A 19,121-nucleotide genomic window follows, 5' to 3' on the forward strand; every position below is an offset into this window, starting at 1 on the left:
TCATTGCATTTTCTATCGAGGTCGATGATTAGAGGTAAGGAAAGGAGATTAGTTTGACTTTTTGCCAGCAGTCCATGATTGAATGTTTAATGCTTAATTATACCTTACAGCACATCTGTGTGGAGTCAGCCGTCTACATGTCTTCGACTGCCACCTACCGGCGGTGTGTCCTATAACATCCTGTTCCTAAAAAGAGTTTTATTTTGAAGGTTGTGCCCGGAAATCCTACTCTTCATGCAGTCTGAAAGAATTGACTGTGGCATGAGACTGAGCCAGTCGTCCGGGGGAGCGCCAGGCAGTGAGTGTTGGTGTGGATATGAGAGGAAGTCTGATGTGTTAACCTGGTAGTGAGCCGGTGTACAGGCCGCTGCACAGCAGCATCCATCTGAGCGGGACTGACTGACCGGCCCGGCGGCTGCTGTCGCTACCTAATTGGCTAGCTAGCTACCTATCCTAAACCTGCTAACTTTACCAGTTTGAGGCGGTTTACAAGGCGAGCAGTGTGGGAAAGGCGGGGCCTCCGGCTAGTACGACTCGGTTTACAGCTGCCCTGGAGAGCTTAGCAGCCCGCTTCATTTTCCGGACCAACATCCTGCTGAGATGGGTGAGTAGACTGCTAGCTAACCAGCTCTCCCAGAACCGAGTTAGCCAACCACAACTGTTGTCATCATTTAATTGAACCGTCAACGGTTATAATGAAAACGCCACGCATGGGTGATTGTTGACATTATGTATTATGCATTAAAGCCAGAATAGCATTTCGTTGACCTGCATAGTTTTCTGCTGTATTATTCAGTCATAGGGAAAGCTGACTGTGGCTGAATCGTGTGTACGTGCGCGCGTCCGCCTCAGTGCTCGGGTGGGGTAGCTTCCCTGACTCCATCCTCTATCTGCTCCCAGTGGTCGTCTGGCTCGTCGTTTTTCCCTTTAACTCTGTGAATATTATAAACTGTCAGTGCCTTTGTTCGTGCCTGGTGTGATTGAGCTGGGACCGACGTGGAGGTCTCAGCAGCTACATGAACGTACATCCCCTGATATGGCAGTGATGGTGTAGATGGCACTTCTCCATCTCCACAGCTGTTATGCAATAGGATCCAGCAGCCCACTTTGTGTTGCTGTTTATACTGCACTGCTCTCTATAGTGCTACTGTTTGTTCTGGTTATTGATGATAGACACAACACTGGTTACTGATTGTTTGAGTGCAGCATCTTCATAAAGTTTAATACAAATTGACATTAACAGCCTGCTGTAAACTCTCCAAACACATTAGAAAACCAGTCTCCCTGTGAGGCAGTGGTGTTCCTGAATGCAATCATGCACTCATGTTGTCATATAAGACATCCAGGGATGGAAGGATGGATGTGTGGGTTGTGTAGTGCACCAGCAACTGACAGAAACAACCAGGTCACTGCAACAGCGTCTGCAACCCAGCCCTTATGCAATGTATCATCACCTGGTTTGTAGGTACAATGGTGGAATGAGCTTTAAGACAACTGCCTGTGTTACTGCAATGATTCTTACCATTACCTTATTCTCTGCTGATGATCAATAGAGAAAGTAGTGTGTCAGCTTCTGCACTAATTAGAGTGCAGTCTGGAGCAAATCTGACAGGTCAGTCCTAATCAGGTTTTGCTGAGAATGTAGACTGTACAGACTGAATTGGCAGTGCTGTCAATCAGAGTGAATAAGCATCATTGTGTATAAAACACATATACTGTATTGAAGCTAGTGATGCCCCGATCACATTTTTTTTGCCACCAATACCGATCATATGTGCTGATAGCAATCATTTTTTTGTGTTTTGTTATAGCAGCAACAAGTATCCTACAGTAAGGACAACTAAGTTATAATTAATTCATTAATTAATTACATGTGTTAATTTATGTGAATTAACACAATTATTAACAGACAGAAAAATTATTAAGCCTATTCAATGGGCTAAACAGTGCAAATAGTCAAAATAGCAAATAAAAGCCAATATGTCTCATTAACTCAGTTGCATTGTACAAACTAAAGAATAATAGGATTTCAAGTCAGATACAGGCTGCATTGACAATGTATGTATTTTATTTTGGCATTGCAAATGGCGTACGTTATATCAGTCTCACCGACTTTATCAAAGTTCCACGCAGCCGACATGTTGTTTTATTTTGGTGGCCTGTCGTGCGCCGGTGCACTGAACAAGTTGGGAGGAGGGACTAGACTACACAGCACACAGTGCTTCTCTCTGCCGCAGGAATGATAACCTAATCATTTGTCATAGCATGTGATGGACATACACCAGCAATAAATGATTGATTCAGTTACTGTGGTTAACATGGCTGGCATTCCAGCAGATTGATGGCTTGTAGTCCTTTTAATGGAGCAGAGTAAAGAAGGATGAAGACAAGTCAAAAGCAGTTGTTCGCAAAATCAGCTGGTTTGCAGGTTCCTCATTTTGTTGACTGTTAGCTTGGACGCTCCATCAAAGTAAAAGTGTAGGTAGCCATCAGCTAAAAAATAACATGTAATCTCAAAATTCACATTTAAATTTTAGATTGCATTGGAAATAAAACACTTTTTCTTAATGTTATTTTTGCCAGAGGCATCATAAAAGGCATCCCAGAGGACAGCAGAATACAAACCTCCCAGCTTGTTCTCAGTGACTTTAGTGGCTGTGTTCACCAGTCTAGCCAAATTGTTTTTATATATACAACTGAGATGCGTACACCTGGGACCCGATGCATAAATGATGCGTACACACAAAAAACATGCGTACACCATTTCCTGCTCATAAGTTGGTACTTATAAACATACAAAATAAGCTGAGACACGTAATTTAACATAAAATAAAATGACTTCATGGAGCTTTATTCATTATTAAAAAGTTTTGCCATTTACACAGCAATAACAGTTTTACAATTCATAAACAGAAGTAATTGTGTTAGTGCTCAATGTTTCCTTCGGCATTGTTTATTATTCTTATTATTTATTATGAGTCATTCTGTAAGCTGATACTATTTCAATATTGACTAATCACAGTGTTAGAGCCTGTCTGGAGCCTCATCAAGGCGTCTCTGGTCCCAATAAATGAAGTTCAGAGTTAAACAGGACTTTACATTAAGTGTGATTATACTAACGTAAGCTGATGCACGTTTTTACCTCAGTTTCACAGTCATTGAAATTGTTCTTGTCTCGTCTTTCTTCTCTGTGTCTGATAACTTGTGGTGGAGACAGTGTTTTTTAATACCAACTGATGGATTAAGGGAGTGTCTTCACCCATTTATGGCTAATTGTAGGAGTGGAAACAAGGCTCGTGCACATGTGGCTAATTTCTTAATGAGTGAGCTTTATAAAGGTGATGCATGGTTTTATAACCCTGACGAAAAAATGTGTATGAATATTTCTGGTTTTGTGTATACACATAGTTTTAGTCATGAATCTACACAGTTTTATGCATCTGGCCCCAGGATGGTTCTAACAGTACTTCGTAAAAAAATAACATCAGAATATTCAGATTAACAGCAAATCTATTTAACCTCCTAACTAGTTAATTGTAACCCATGGACATCGGGTTGAACAATTGTGTCTTCAAGCAGGGGTTACGTCTGTAACTGTCTTTTTCTAATTATTGTTTGTAACTATTTGTTTTTTCACCAGTTAGAGAACAGTTTAGACAAAAATGTCCATAGATCAGCACTACACTGAAGGTGCTGTGGTACAAGGTAAAGTATTTGTCAACACAGGTTTTTTCTCTAAAATGAAAGTGAAATGTTCACTAGATGAATTTAGAAAAAATTGTGTGGTACATTGAAAGTGCTGTAATGAAGGTGAGTGATATGTAACGATCATATGTAATGATGCAGCATCTATATTATCATGCTCTATGCTGCTGTTTGGACTTTTGTTATGAGGTGTGAAGTTTCTGGATCCAAAGATGGAAAAGCAGCGAGAATTGTATGAATTTAGATTTAGATGAACGTCTGTAATGTGTTAGCCACTGGTCGGTTCCTTAAAATGACCGGTACACTGTCGGCCTCTGGCTGTTTGACAATGAGATGCATGTAGCACTTGCACTAATGACTTCATCACTTAAATGACTCTTGAATTGGACTTTGATGGATTTTCTTGAGATGTGTGATGGTTTCAAAGCTTGATCATAAAAAAGTTACTGTGAAACCACATATGTTACGCTACCTTCTGACTGTCTGAAGAAATGGTAATCCACCAGTCCACAAGACCTAACCCCCAGCAAATTACTGTAAATTATTATCAGTGTCAGCTACACACTGCATTTCCTCAAACAGTGTCTGAGGTCTTTAGTGTCCATAAATAAAGAAGATAAACATTCTTTAGGCAGGCCTTTATTTCTAATTCTCTCTATTTGAGAGGCAAATAAGCTAATATTTTGGTAAGAAGCCTCTTTTTGATCCACTCCTGTTTTCCCTCTTAGTTTGTGCATTACGCTGTTGAAACGTACTCAACACTTCCTGTAACCGTTTCAAATCAAAAGTCCCCTAGCATCTCAGTGGACAGAACCCCTTCCCTTATTAACAGGGCTTTTATTGTGAAACATCTTCAGGCTGAAAGCATGAATATAGCATGATTATATTGTTAGATGTGCTATATGTAGGTTTTGCTATTGCTACATAGCTAACGTTAGCATTAATAGCTGTTTACTGAACAGTCTAGAAGAAATGTTGTGAGTTCAGCATCAAACTTCAATCCTTTAATAATAATAATAATAATAATACATTTTATTTGGCAGCGCCTTTCACAGCACTCAAGGACACTTTACAGGAGATTAAAAACGCAACTTTACCACTGCCTGTCTCATCACTGTAGCCTCCGGTCTGCCCTGAAGACGTAGCTGTTCAGAGGATGTATTGTAACCTCTTGTATTATAAACACAATGATGGCTGAAACCGTTATCAGGTGACAAGCACCACCACCTGCTGACAAGAAACTACGTTCAGCAGAGAAAACTTACAAATAGCCTCTTTAAAGTAAAGCAGTAGAAATGTACATTATGTCTAATTATATGACAGGCACCAGGAGTTCATTCATCCCTGGCCATTTAATCATGTTATCCATGCTCCTGGACATTATTGGAGACCCAGCTTTTAATTTATTCTTGGCTTTTATTTGAGGAAATACAGTCCTCCTTAAAGACTACTATCCTAGTGAAAAATCATTTGACATTGTCAGAAGATATTTAATCCACCCAACTGTTCTCTAAACCACTTAGGCTATGTCCACACTGCTATGTTTTCGTTTTAAAACGCTGGGGTTTTGCGTTGTAGTCTGGATGGGCAAAAACAGAGACTTTTGGAAACGATGACGTAGACATCCATGGTAGCTCCATGGTTCTTATTACCCCGACAAGTGGTGAACGCAACATGATAATGAATTACAAGTGTTACTGACGTTATTGTCTTTGCTAGGAGCTGTTCAGTTAAATTCTGCATTTTAATATTATAACTGTTCATACTGTCAACTGTTCATACTGTTTTTTGCAGCTAATCAATTGCAGAGTAGATAATCTGCTTCCTGTTTACACCAGCTCGCGCATGCCCAGTGTACGTGATTGCTCAGGTATGAATGCGTTTTCAGGTGTGTTAGTCTGGACAGAGATCGTTTCTGATATAGAGCTTAAACGCTCGTCAACGTAGTGCTGTGGACGTAGTCTTACTCTGTGGTTGCAGGCGGTTGGAACATATCCCAACACACACTGAACAGGTTTCCAGTCTATGACAGTGCTGTACAAGATACTGGAATTTTTTTTTGGCCAGTATGGCACACTTATTGTCACACCTGGGTTGGTTGGAGAGGTTTTTCTGAACTGGTTTTACTCAGAAGATTGGTACATTTGCAGACGATTTGAAAATGGCTTTGAAACTTAGTGTGGTCAACCTTAAAACATTGTTTTGTGAACTTCAGTCGAGTGGCATGTTACCGTTCTTATGTGTGAAAATAAACCTGCAGTAATTCCCCCTCCCAAACAAGAAGAATAATACATTACCATGGACCTTGGCTTATTGTGCTTTGCAGCCTGAACACCATTGCTCTCTCTCTCTCTGCCCTTTTCAGCTCATCATCTCTTTCAGTTAAAATCCCGTCAACTCTTGTTGGTTGAATGTTTCTGTTTGCAGACAACCTGAGTGAAGCCCTGGAGAAGCTGAAGCTAGCATCGACAGACAGCGCCACTGACAGCGTGGAGAGCTGTCTGGACTGTCTGCTCAAAGCGCTCGCCAACAACAGTAAGCTCAGCCTGATTTACACTGAGTGTGTATTAAAAACCGTTTTTCTTCTGCTCTGTAAAATCTCTGTGGCAATCTGCCTGCACTGGACCTCGCACCAGCTCTGTAATATTTCCTACATGACTCAAAAGTAAGCGCTCTTATTAGTGTCCTCAGCTGTTAATTTAATAAATCATATCTGGATTGTACTCAGATAAGAAATGTATGTGTATTGAAAATGAGGCCCTTGACTAAGCTGCTCAGTGTCTGCCTGAAGACACAGCGTGACATTGTTTGCCAGACAGCTGAATAATGTGGATGAGTAGACGTCTCGCTGTTGAATGAGCAATTGTTCTCCAGCTGATTGTACAGCAGATCTTTTCTTAACTGGAGTCATTGTCATTCAGAACCTGTGGTGCTCAACCTGTGACAATGTATTGCTTCAGTCTAATAGTCTGACCAGTAAATGTCCCTATACACTGTGTTGACAGCATCATGGTGAACTCTTTGGCACATCCTCATTCACCCTGAAAAACCTGAACCAATGACAACCTGCTGCAAAATTGATAATCAAAAAGTGTCAGAAATCGAAGACCAAGTTCTTACGGTGTGACTCCTTCTGTGGCTCATGTCTACAAAATGGCATGAAATGACACAGAATGTGCTAACATTGCAAGTTCCCTTTAATATACACAGTGCATTTAGATACCACACTGGTTTGTTTCCAGCCACAGTGGTGCTGTGAGCTAATTGCTAACATCAACATGCTGACATTAAACAGTAACGTTATCCCCCTGGAAATCTGGTGTTCGCTGAGCTGCAGTGGTTTACAGGTTGTACAGATGTACTCAAGGACCCCATGACAGCACAGTTGTGACCACACCATCAGTGATGGACGGTGTGACCACACCCATCAGTGATGCAGGGTGTGGTCAGATGTGAAACATACTTAAACCTTTCAGCCATGAGGACAGTGAAACACAGCTGTTAAATTACTCTTTTAGCAGGTGTTATGTTTACCATAGTTAATATCTTAGTTTAGTTTAGCATGCTAAGTCCTAATTAGCCCTAAACACAGAGTACAGCTGAGGCTGGTGGGAATCAGGGAGGTTGCTGACGATTAATATCCTTATTGATTAAATGGAAATTTAAATTGAGACTCTTTGACTTGTCTGAAAGAAGAAAACTGAGCAGAATTTAATGGCTGTGTAACATCTTGGATGCAACAGTTAACTGGTGTTAAAATATTAGTAATTACTTTAACCTAATTGTATTTGTGGTGCCAATTAGCGAGGATAGCAACACTTGTGTTGGAAATATATCCTGACAAACATCACTATGTCCATCCGCCCAGTGCCTCTGTGCTGCATCTCCATCTAGTCTATTTACATAGTTGTACATCTGTTTACCAGGCATTTATAGAACAATCTGACATGCCTCCAAATTGATATTGTACAATGTGACACTTAAATGTCACATGTTTTGACCCTAAGTTGAATTGACATGGCTATAGCAATGATAGTTAGAATATATAGACACCTTATATTTCTGAAAGCATGCATTAATGCCATTGAAACTGATTCTGATTTTCCAGACACCGAGGCCAGTGTGAAGATCCAGGAGATGGGTGTTCTCCCCCTGCTCCCCACCCTGCTGAACCCCCAGTCCTCCTGCACTCCTAAAGTAGCCAACATCATTGCTGAGGTGGCCAAAAATGGTGAGAATCGCTTTCCAAGCCCATCCACCCAGGAACATGCTGAATCTCTGTTCCTCCATTTGTCACTATTCAGTTTTTACACTTTCTCCTGCACACATCCTTTTTGTTTTTCCATGTGTTTGTCATGAATACATTATTTTAATGTAAATGGAGCGACCTTGTCAGTGATGGATATTTTAGAACTCAAGTATAAATTAAGATATTTGAAGAATTGAATAGTATTATGTTGGATTGACAGGTCATTTCAGACCAGGGCTAGATTCAGTAGCCCTCCTTGGCGTTTTGCAGCTGAGCTGTCACTGAGTGTGAGGTTATTGTGTAAGGACTCAAACCTTGCATAACTGCTTTGTCAGAGAGCTTCCATTTTCCATAATGCCTCTGTGAGAGTACATGAGAAGCTTTTAAAGCAGAGAAAAGCAGACATGAACAGAACTTGGGGCAAGAAAAGGTTAGGATAATGAATAGTTTTTGAGCAGCTTGCAAGACTGCAGCTAATGATCACTCCCCAGCAGTTTGCCAAGCTTGGCAACAACCCGCTGGCATTTATCTGTCACTGCTTCCGGAAACGTCTGCAAGCAGCCAAGTGACTGCTGGGCTAAAGACAACTCCCTTTCTGCCTGACAGTTTTAACTGACTGTATTGTTTTAAGCCACACCAGGCAATGTTTAATGTAATGTAATGGCGAATCAGCTTTCAATGTAGGCAAAGCTGCATTAGACGACTTGCAAAACGATGAGATCAGAAGTTACAAATTATTGTTACTGTGTCACAGAATTAATGTTCCAGTGCAGACCTTATATCTTTATTTTATTGAAAGTAATAAATACAAAGTTTAAAATTATTTGTGTATTATTGGCTAGGGATTTTGACCAGACCTGGCACCTGCTGGTTTTGAGCTGGTTCTTCACTCAGGACTAGGGCTGAATGATACAAAAAAAAAAAAAATCATATTGTGATTATTTTGGCAGATATTGTGATATGATTCATAAGCAGGAATGGTTGTTTTTTTCATTTAATTTTTACTGAAAAAAATGTGAAAATGATGATGTGATTTTTGTTGTTCCTTTACGTCTGGAGAAAATAATCTGTAGGTCAGGGTGTCTCTGTAGAACCACAACACTGCTAACAATGCACAACAATGTTGTGACACATTTTACCTTTATCAAAAAAAATCGCAGCTCCTGTGATTTGCATATTGCACTTGGCCATATTGCAATTTCTTTTATATTTCAATTAATTGTGCAACACTAATCAGGAATTTAAAGCAGATACTTAAGACACACTTGTGACTTGCAGAGCAATGACTTTATTTTACCTCTGGAATACACAGTATTCATCCTATTATCTGACATTTTTGTATATTTTATTGTGTAAAATTGCGGTTTTAATATGAACTGGAGGATAAAAGAATATATATTTATGCTGTCAGTTAAATGTGACATAGGAATGTCAGATTTTCTGCCTGTTAATATCCATCTTTTTTCTTTTAACTTTCACATTTTGAATTAGTTCTTACATTCCAGAATTCAGCTTTGAGCTGCTGGTATTTTTTCCTGCAGAGCTTAAAAGTAATAAAATAACTTTGATAAGGAAGCATGAAGAACCAGATGGTTTCAGATTAGTGTTGATTTTTCACCTGTAATTCATTTTTAAAGGGATTGAAGTTTTTAGGTTCGACCAAACTGCAATAAGCACTGAAACTGCATTGTAAACCACTCTATTGTAAACAAGTACTATCTTTAAAGTTCTGCTACTAATTTGTGTATGATTCTCTTAACTTCCTTGAACTGAAGACTTTTGTCCAATCTCCTTGCTGCTCTGTAGAGTTCATGCGGAGTCCCTGTGTGGAGGCCGGCCTCATCCCTCCTCTAGTTCAGCTGCTAAACTCCACCGACCAGGAGGTTTTACTGCAGACTGGCAGAGCTCTTGGCAACATCTGTTATGACAGCCGTAAGTAGGAGTGTGCTTTGCTTAGGGAACATTGAATCCCTCATGAGCCTTGTCATCACCCTCACCGACCTAATAGAAGATAAGTAATAAAAATGATGCTGCTTTTGGGCTACAGCACTTCAGGCATGTGTGTCAGCTACACAAGGCTTTAACAGGGTTATAGGGATGTGTCCAAGGAAATCTTGTTGCGATCTAAGGAACCACACCTCATTCACTGCATCCACATAGAAGATACTGCAGCTCCTGCCTTGATGTCTGTAAGCTGTGAACATGTCAGTTGAATTCCCACTGACTGTTTATTTGTTTATTTGGAGTCCATATGAAAATATATACATAGTAACTATACAGCATAGTATAAACACACTACAAGCTACACTCATATAAACTTAATTTAGAATGATATGCAAGGTATTTGTAAATATGTGACATATGTACATACAAGATAACATTACAAAAAAAAAACAGAAGACAGACATGGTGAAATTCTGAAAAATAAGTAGTACTATGAAAAATCTGTCCCAATGACAACACTAAAAGACAAAAACCTTTATCTTAAGTGTCTTTTCTGTAGATAATCATTTTAATAATTTAAACATAGACACATTTGATACAGTATTTGTCCTAGTTTTAGGTGATATAAACTTTAGCCATGATGATACTGGATTCCTGGATAGTTTAAAATGAATAACAGTGTATCAGTTTTTATTATACTGATATAATATATAAACACATTAGCAAACAATCTTGGTTCTGAAAAACAACATGTTACACTGTTAGAATCAACTTGTCATTGCTCTCTGATGGACAAACACTATAACATAGAGACTCTTTCTAAACCTAGTTTTGAATTTCAGTACTGCTTTTTACTGATCTGCCAAGATTTACACTGATCCAAAACATCTGCAATGAGCTAATATTATCTGATTTTTTAACTTATTTCCAACATACACTGCCATTTTGAGGCATATTTCTTTTTCATGGTCACCTTAAAGTCTTAGCCAGTCATAAATTACATATTCCATTTGTTTAGTGACATGCATAAAAACTAAGGTGTCACAGTTTATCTGACAATAATGTGACTGTGTTTGAAAATGTTAGAGCACATGTGAGACGTCTGCTCTAAGAAATTTCATTAGTGAATCTTCCAGTGGAGTATTTGAGTGTTGACCTCAGGGACGACCAGCAGAGTTAAAGCCTGATTTTGAGGCCAGCTTTAGAGGCTTTAATCACAGCTGTCAATTCTGGTGCACAGTTTCTCGTCTTGTTGTAAAGCTGGGTGTCTGTGGAATCTGGTGGGATGTGACATTTGTTTGAGTGGAGGGGGGGTCTCAGCAAGCTGGCATGGTTTTACGGTAGATGCACTGGGAGAGTGTGGAGAAGCAGCTGCTTGCTACCTAACAGAAACACGCTTGTGATATGTGAGACATTGCCTTGGTCAGTTCAGTAGAATACTAAAATGAAACAGGATCTTCTGAAATCACTTTCATTACAACACGATCAAATACAGTACACAGTACTTATGTTGTAGACATGAACAATTCAAAGTATTTTCATGTCACGAATTTAGTAAAATATTTCAAGAAGTCATAATCTTTAAAATATTTTCAGACGTCTTTATCAATAAGGGTAAAGGTAACGAAGGATCAGTAGAATCAGTAGAATCAGATGAGACCACCTCCAGTGGCTCCTCTCCCTGTCTGTGGAGCCTGAGCAGCACATTAGCAGAGCAGCAGCAGCTCTGATGCTCTGTGTGTCTACACAGGAGGCCTTCAGGCGGTCAGAGCCCAGTACATAATGACTTTAGCTACATGTATAAAATGCAGGAAAATAGACTTGAAGTGTAAAAATCAGTTTCAGGTCACGTAAAGCACAAGTAAAAGCATTATGTGTCTATGTAGACAGCTGATTAAAATGGGAGTTTATGTGTTCCATGAGACGTACATGAGGTGCCATGAGGCTGCCGACCGAAAAAGCAGCTGAATCTCTTCTGTGTAGACGTCCTGTCAGAGACTGTCAGATGGTCCAACAAGCGTTTTGTTGGAGCACACTGAGCCCACACACTCTGCAAAGGAAATTTCTTTCACTTATTTGTGAGTCAAAAGCTGCTGTTTCATGCTCAGCTCGCTCTTCACCATGATGGCCCAGTACCAATTCACCTACGCGCGTCCATCTCATGCTCCATCACTGGTGTACAGGACCCCAAGACACTAGAATGCTTCATTCAGCACTATGAAAATTTATCAGATAATGTGTTTTTCCTTAATAAGTGAATATGAGGAGACATTTACAACTAAAATGATTTAATTTGTTTGAATACCAAAAAACACATGTTTTTAATTATTTCTACTTTAAACTAAAGGCTGAGAATTGACTTGTAGTGGTGGCTGGCGCAGTGTGTGACTCTTTAGAAGGGGAGACTACAACCCATGTTATTTTCTGTTGCTACAATTTACAATGTACTGTAAATGTCTCACATGCACACTATTGGAAGACGCTACCTAGATGGCTGTGCACAGAGAAGCTTCTAGTCCCCACTCAGTTACTGCAGTGCACTGCACTTCAGACAGGTGTGTGGCCAAAAGTTAGTTTGTTTGAACGGAGTGAAATAAGGTTCTAATGTAAGATTAATTTAAGTTGAAACCAAGTGATAATATCTACCTGAGTGGGTCTTAATCTGCCTGGGTAAATTAGAGCCTGTGAGAAATGCTCTTACTTTAAACCGCATAAACGGTATGAACGCCTCCATACCTCTGTGATTAAATAGTTCTTTTTACATCCAAAGCCCAAAAATGTCTGCTCAGTCCACTTAGACGCAAAGGATATCACTGGTCCAGCAGCATCTTTAAGAAGGTTTTATGGCCGACAGCAGACTAGATGACCCTAGGCGCTGTTGAGTGCACTGCTCAGCGCATCATCTTTGTAGTTGTGTTATCAACCTTTGAGTTGGAAACAAATTGAGGCCGTGTAATATTTTTTTATTTGCACATGTGCTGTTAAATATGTTTCAGTTAGTACCAGGGCTGGGCGATTAAATATCGTAATCAATCTTGAAGAACATCCATGATCTACTTTTCAAGCAAATCATAGAGATTGTGACATTTTACCATCAGACCAACTGAACTTGGTCTGCCCTAATAACGTGAATCCAAATTACCTTCACAAACCAATAGAATGATTGCCTACTAGATGGCTGTGCTGATTGGCCAAATTATATAATGTGTTTCTATCGTAGGGTCCTTTGTGACATATTTGAAAAACAATTCAACGTGAGCTAGCAGCGTGAATGATGACAAAAAAATACCAAAAAGCACTCAACGTCAGTAGTGTGGCAGCATTTCGGGTATGCCAGGAAACAAGCGACACTTCCTCAGGTAATAAGACAAATCTATTCAGCCACCTGAAATGGAAGCATCCGAAGGAGCATCCGAAGGAACATACCGAGAACGTTTAACTTGCGTCAACTCATCTGTATCTCACGAGGTGCAGAAACATTTATCATATATTACTGTCTGATGCATTAGAGCAGTTAGAGCTGTTATGCTTCTGATCCTTGTAGGGAGCTCCCACCTAGGCTGATACCTTGGTGTTAGCTAAGGACTAGCCATAGCTAAATTCATCACTCTACTTAAGTTCCTGCTCACTTTATTCCTGTCTCACAGTGAAGTCTGCTGCCTTGTCTTCAGAGGCACAGCTTGTGGACAGGCAAGACAGGCAACTGCTTGGGGCCTCAGGCTGTGAGGGGGCCCCACAAGGGCTGACAAACTTTACTCCCATGTCTCAAAATGTGGCTCCCTGCCCCTTAAAAACCAATGGATGATTTGCAATTAACGTCTCAATAGGAAACCTCCCTAAAAGTGCTTTGTGTGTTGATGATTATTTAGTTATTTATTTAAATTTTTATTGTTCTTTATAATCTATATTTCGAAAATTATAATGTTTTTCAATTGTTTCACATTTATATTTTCAAAATTCTACCAAAGTGAACATTTGGAATAAAAAACATGTTCGTACATTTTTTGTTGGTGTCGGATTATTTTTTTCATAATGGTGATGACCACTGATTGGAGGGGCCCATTGTTGTGGGTCACAGGGCCAATTATTTACTCAGGGCCCCAACAGACTCTAGAATGGCCACTGCTTTTCGTGAAACAAATAGTTGAGTCAGCATGAACAGTACAGAATATGATGTACATGACATTTCCTTGTTGTTGAGAGTGAAGGCGTGGCGTGCTGCCACGAGCGACTGAAAGTAGCAGATGCACTGATACTGAGAGGACTGACTCATGTAACGCTTCCTTTGGCAGCTCTTCTCCCATACAAAGCCCTCCTAGAGACACAGTGTTGACTACTGTGCATTTGTTGTTTCTTTAAAGAAATGAAAGAACAACAGTGATGATGGAACTTGTGATGAGTATCAATATGGAAGGTAAAGTGTCCTTCAAAGGACTACAATCTGGAAGTGGACACCGCATTAAGGCTATATTATGCCAAACATATCCACTGTCAATGGAAGGTTTATTCAAGCTTCTTTTCAGATTTTTTTTTTAAAGACTGCAGTTCCTTTGATTTTGCTGCAGTTGATTGTGTTGAGTTTTAATTCTGGGCTGTAATAAAATAATGGTATTAACTCTGCCAGGACAGCTTTAGCTTTATTCTGTTGCATAGTCTGGAAATATATTTTATAAGGGAAGAATTGTGGCCACCAATGTCAATTGCAGCATTAAAGAAATCCAACTCCAGGTTCTTGTATGGATCTGAACAATAAAAAGCCTTTATCAGATAGAAGGTGAATCCTTATTCACCATGCTTAGAATGTAGGCTTGGATTTACTTCATGTCATATAGCTGTGGTCATAATTCTTTTCTTCCTCTATACACTTTATAGCCTGAGTTTGCATTGATTTATATGTTTTATACTGCTTACTTAGCATTGCTTACATGTGTATTTTCAAGTTGTGGTTATTTTTCTTTTCCTTTCTCCTTTGCTTTGTGGTTGATTTGTGTCCTGGCCTCTTTGTTTTGCAGATGAGGGCAGGAGTGCAGTTGACCTGGCAGGAGGGGCTCAGATAGTAGCTGAACACATTAAATCCCTCTACCAAAATACTGAGCCGGAAAATGAGAAGCTCTTGACTGTCTTTTGTGGCATGCTGATGAACTATAGCAATGATAATGGTAATGACCATCTTCCCCCAAGAACAACTGTTAACTAATCTCAACTAATCAGCGAATGTTCTCTTTCTTATACACAGACAGTAGGGTTGAACTGAACCAGAGGATTCTGTGCTTTTCTAGTCTGGACTGACCTTTCTCCTGATCTTTCCACCATGCTCTCTGTTGCTTTTTCAACTTCACCTCTGAGGTAATTGTAGCAGTGCCCTTCCTCCCTCTACCATTCCCTCTGTAAGTCTGCTGTGTTAATAGATTCAGCAGATAGAACATATTCATTAGCTAGTTCCCCTCCATGTTTTGTAGCCATGGCAGTGGCATGGCTCTAGAGATGGTAATGTCGAGTCTGTCAGTTGGTCCAGACTGAAATATCTTGACAACTATTGGATTGTCATGAATTTTTTATACAGAAGTCAGGGTCCTCAGATTATGAGTTCTTATGACTTTGGTACTCCCCCTGACTTCATGTCCAGCAACACCAGCAGCTCAAAGTTGTTAGTTATCCAGTGAAATATCTCTATCCACAAGATGATTGACATAAAATTTTGTACAGACATTCATGGTTCCCAGATGATGTATCATAACAATCTTGATGATCCATTGACTTTTCCTTTAGTGCCACTATTAAGTTGATGCTTGTGGTTTTCAGTGAAATATCTCCATATGAATGGATCACTATTTGATGTGTTGCTGTTCGATTTGATAAACATTCATGCTCCCCTGAGAATGGAATGTAATAATTATTATCTTGAATTTTCATCCAGCGACATCATTTGGTCAAAATTTAAATTTGTACAATACTTTGATATGTGACCAATGCCTAAAACTAATGACATTCCCATCAGCCTCAGCTGTACTTTGTGTTTGCTGCTAATTAGATGGTGACCACGTTAAATATTATCTGCTAAACATCAACATGTTGATACTTGTCATTGTGAGAATGTTGCATATGACGTTAGAATTTATGAAGTACTGCCTCACACAAAGTGTTAATTCGTCGTTAATTAGCCTTGGAGATGTTGGTAGGTGTATTTTCGAGCTTTGGACAGAGCTAGGCTAGCTGTTTCCCCCTGTTTCCAGTCCTTATGCGAAGCTAGGCTAATCACATCCTGACCCAAGCTCTTTACTTCACACACACTTTTCTCATCTGGCTCTTTGAAACAAAGTGACCAAGCTTATTTCTTGAAAATGTTCTTTTGGGTGCAGGACAGTATTTATGTACCTGTCTGATAACTTTTGTAACATATTTTCAAAATACATATATCCAATAATCTAATAATCTAGTGGTAGCTTTTTATAGATTCAACATAAAATACCCACATTTATTTTGATAAAAGCATAGACTGAAATGATTTTACCCAGATTTAATGCTATCAAGGCACAGTTTACATACAGCTTATGCTTCCTTTTCTATATGTCTCTATCATAATGTATCATCATCACTTTCAATCGACTTTCTATCTGGACGATCCTGCAGTTTGTGTCTTTGTGATAACGAGGCTCGTCGACAGCAGCAAGTATGTGATCCGACAGACTCGCAGCTCCTGCCAAAGTGTCTCTTGGCACTGGATCATGCTTGGATGTGTTTGGCTGGGTGACGGGAGGTTTGGGGTTGTACTAACAGAGTGGATGAGTTTTTGAAGCTTTCTGCAGCTTTCTGCAGCTTTCTGCAGTTTTCAGCAGCTTTCAGCATCTAGCTGACTCTTCATATCGAGCTAATGTTGAGACAGCTTCTCACTTACTAACACATCAGCTGCATCAGTTAAAAGGAATCTCTCAAGAAAAGGACATGAATCTATGTAAGATATTCTTGTGATAACCATGACAGTACACACAATAATGCCTGATGAGTATTCTTACAGGGTCATATAATGTTAACTTGAATGTAAATGTTTTAAATGTTTTATCGTCAATGAGGCCAATGTTTCACAGATTACCACTAGAGCCAGACTAATACTTCATTTCTAATTTTTTACTATTCATAACCATTAAATGTTTTTACATAAAACATTTAATGGTTATACTGTGGTCTCTGTCAATACTCTAATTGGCATTAACAAAGTAACATTATCATTGGTAATTGGCCATGGTTTACACAGTAAGTGGGGTAATCCATACAGATTTATTTAGGGCTGGGTATCGACCATCAATACTTTTATGGACCGACTGAATTGGTTTGATACTATCGAGGATTGATGTCTTGTCATTCGATACCTAAGGAGTAAATGAGTAAATCTCATCAGTGTGGCTGTTGGCTGTTTATTTACACAAACAGGTTTGAGTGAGCAAAGGGACCGAGCTTCAAAATAAAACTAAAAATGTACAGTTGTGTATATTGCCATTTTCCTTTTGCTAAAATGGGTTTGATAAAACTGGCATTTAAAAAGGTCTCGTTAAGAATCAGTATCAGTACTGAACATTTTTGAACAATACCCAGCCCTAGACATATCTGGTTATAAGAGATCACACTCTAAATTGTGCATTTCTTTACATATACATTCATTTAATCATTTATTTTTTTAATATTTTTGTTGACAACCAAACAGCTTGGATTTCTCCTTGCTTAATAAGATCTAATATAATCCGTGAGTCATGTGTTTTAATGGTCAGCAAGGTTGATTAATGTGCTTGTAAGATGAGACCATGGTGGAGTTGATAAGTGGCTTCTCTCTCACACTGGTACTATTTTCATATTCTTGCCCTTCCCTTTGTTTTTCTATGTAACCCAGTAAAATTAACATTACATCAAAGTCTTAAGGCTCATAGATCAATCAGTTAAAGAGTTACTAAGTACAACAATGGGATTATAATTAAACACATGAAATAAAATAGGTCCTAGAGATGATGCTTTAGTTTCATTTGCACTGGAAGAACAGTGTCCTCTTATTGTTTCTGTGTCTTTCAGGAAGCAGATTCAGAATCAGTTTCAGATTTTCCGTTCCGTCTGACCTTAAGGCTGAAATAATATAATATTTTATCGGTGTTTAAACTGTACGTTGCACCTATCTGTCGTGTCATTACTTAATTATAATACTGTTTTTAACTACACTTTTACTTTATTTACTTACTGTTACATTTACTCTTCCTGGTTTAGCTGGTGCTGCTACTGAAGGTTCTGACTGACGGAATAAGGATCTGAATATTGTCATTAAAACCTTTTCCTTCTGTCTTCTGTTCTGCTCATCTACCCACTCTTGTCTCCTCCATTGATTCATTTATTCTGTTTTTTAAGAAAAATCTGAATGCTTTCTTTTTGCTCTTCGGGTGCTTCTAATAGCTAATACTTCAATCTATTCATTTTCTTTTGGGGTTTGGGAGCTTTTTCATAAGTTTGTTTACTGTGGTTTCCCAGTTTTACATCAGGCAGGAATGTATTGTTGGTGACTTCATTACAGTGTGAATGCACAGTAATGTTAGCCTATGTAATGTGGCCTTAAATTGTAATGGTAATTAGAAGATAATGGTAAATGCCTGTGTTTGCTTTGGTTCACACAAATTTCTCTTTTCACTCAAAAGAGGAGAGTTTTTATTCCTTCTTTCTAAAGTGACTTAGTTAATACATCAGATTCCTTTAAAATGAGACTAAGTTCCCTAAAGGTGTCCCTATATACCCAAAATGGTATCATCTGCTTCCCATAGAAGCAGCACAGTGTTTTAAGCTTACATGTTTTAAACCATAGTTATACAAATGGTCACTGTGTTTTTTAAGTCAAAATGTCCCACATGCTTTTCTCTGTATCATGTTTAGAACAACCAATCGACTGCCTGTCTCTCTGTGTCTCTGTTTATTGCAGATTCCTTACAAGCCCAGCTGATCAGTATGGGTGTGATTCCCACACTGGTGAAGCTGCTAGGCATCCATTCCCACAACACAGCCCTGACAGAGATGTGTCTAATTGCCTTTGGGAATTTGGCTGAGCTTGGTGAGTAAATCTAAATCTCTGTTGAGCCAAACAAAGAAACTTACTGAGGTGATTAGTAAGTTTAAATTCATTTTTCCCTCATGAGTTTACACTCAGCACATCATAATGATGGAAAGCAGAATTTTACAGACAGAAACTTTGGCACCC

The 19,121-nt window shown here is 39.1% G+C and overlaps 1 protein-coding gene across 2 annotated transcripts in view; it reads left to right on the forward strand.

The window, feature by feature from the left end:
• Nucleotides 1-255: 255 nt before the first annotated feature.
• rap1gds1 (Rap1 GTPase-GDP dissociation stimulator 1) overlaps nt 256-19,121 on the forward strand; it is a 34,240-nt gene continuing 15,374 nt past the window's right edge. The window contains exons 1-6 of one of the 2 annotated variants that reach the window (XM_022747870.1): nt 256-604; nt 6,133-6,240; nt 7,814-7,936; nt 9,761-9,886; nt 14,911-15,057; nt 18,846-18,974. In XM_022747870.1, the coding sequence (XP_022603591.1) occupies nt 601-604; nt 6,133-6,240; nt 7,814-7,936; nt 9,761-9,886; nt 14,911-15,057; nt 18,846-18,974 (637 nt within the window). In that variant the 5' untranslated portion in view covers nt 256-600. The remainder of the gene's footprint in view (nt 605-6,132; nt 6,241-7,813; nt 7,937-9,760; nt 9,887-14,910; nt 15,058-18,845; nt 18,975-19,121) is intronic. The other variant, XM_022747871.1, reaches the window with a different exon arrangement.

Source organism: Seriola dumerili, unplaced genomic scaffold (assembly GCF_002260705.1).
Source record: "Seriola dumerili isolate Sdu_G_001 unplaced genomic scaffold, Sdu_1.0 BDQW01000111.1, whole genome shotgun sequence".
NCBI classification, from domain to species: Eukaryota; Metazoa; Chordata; class Actinopteri; order Carangiformes; family Carangidae; genus Seriola; species Seriola dumerili.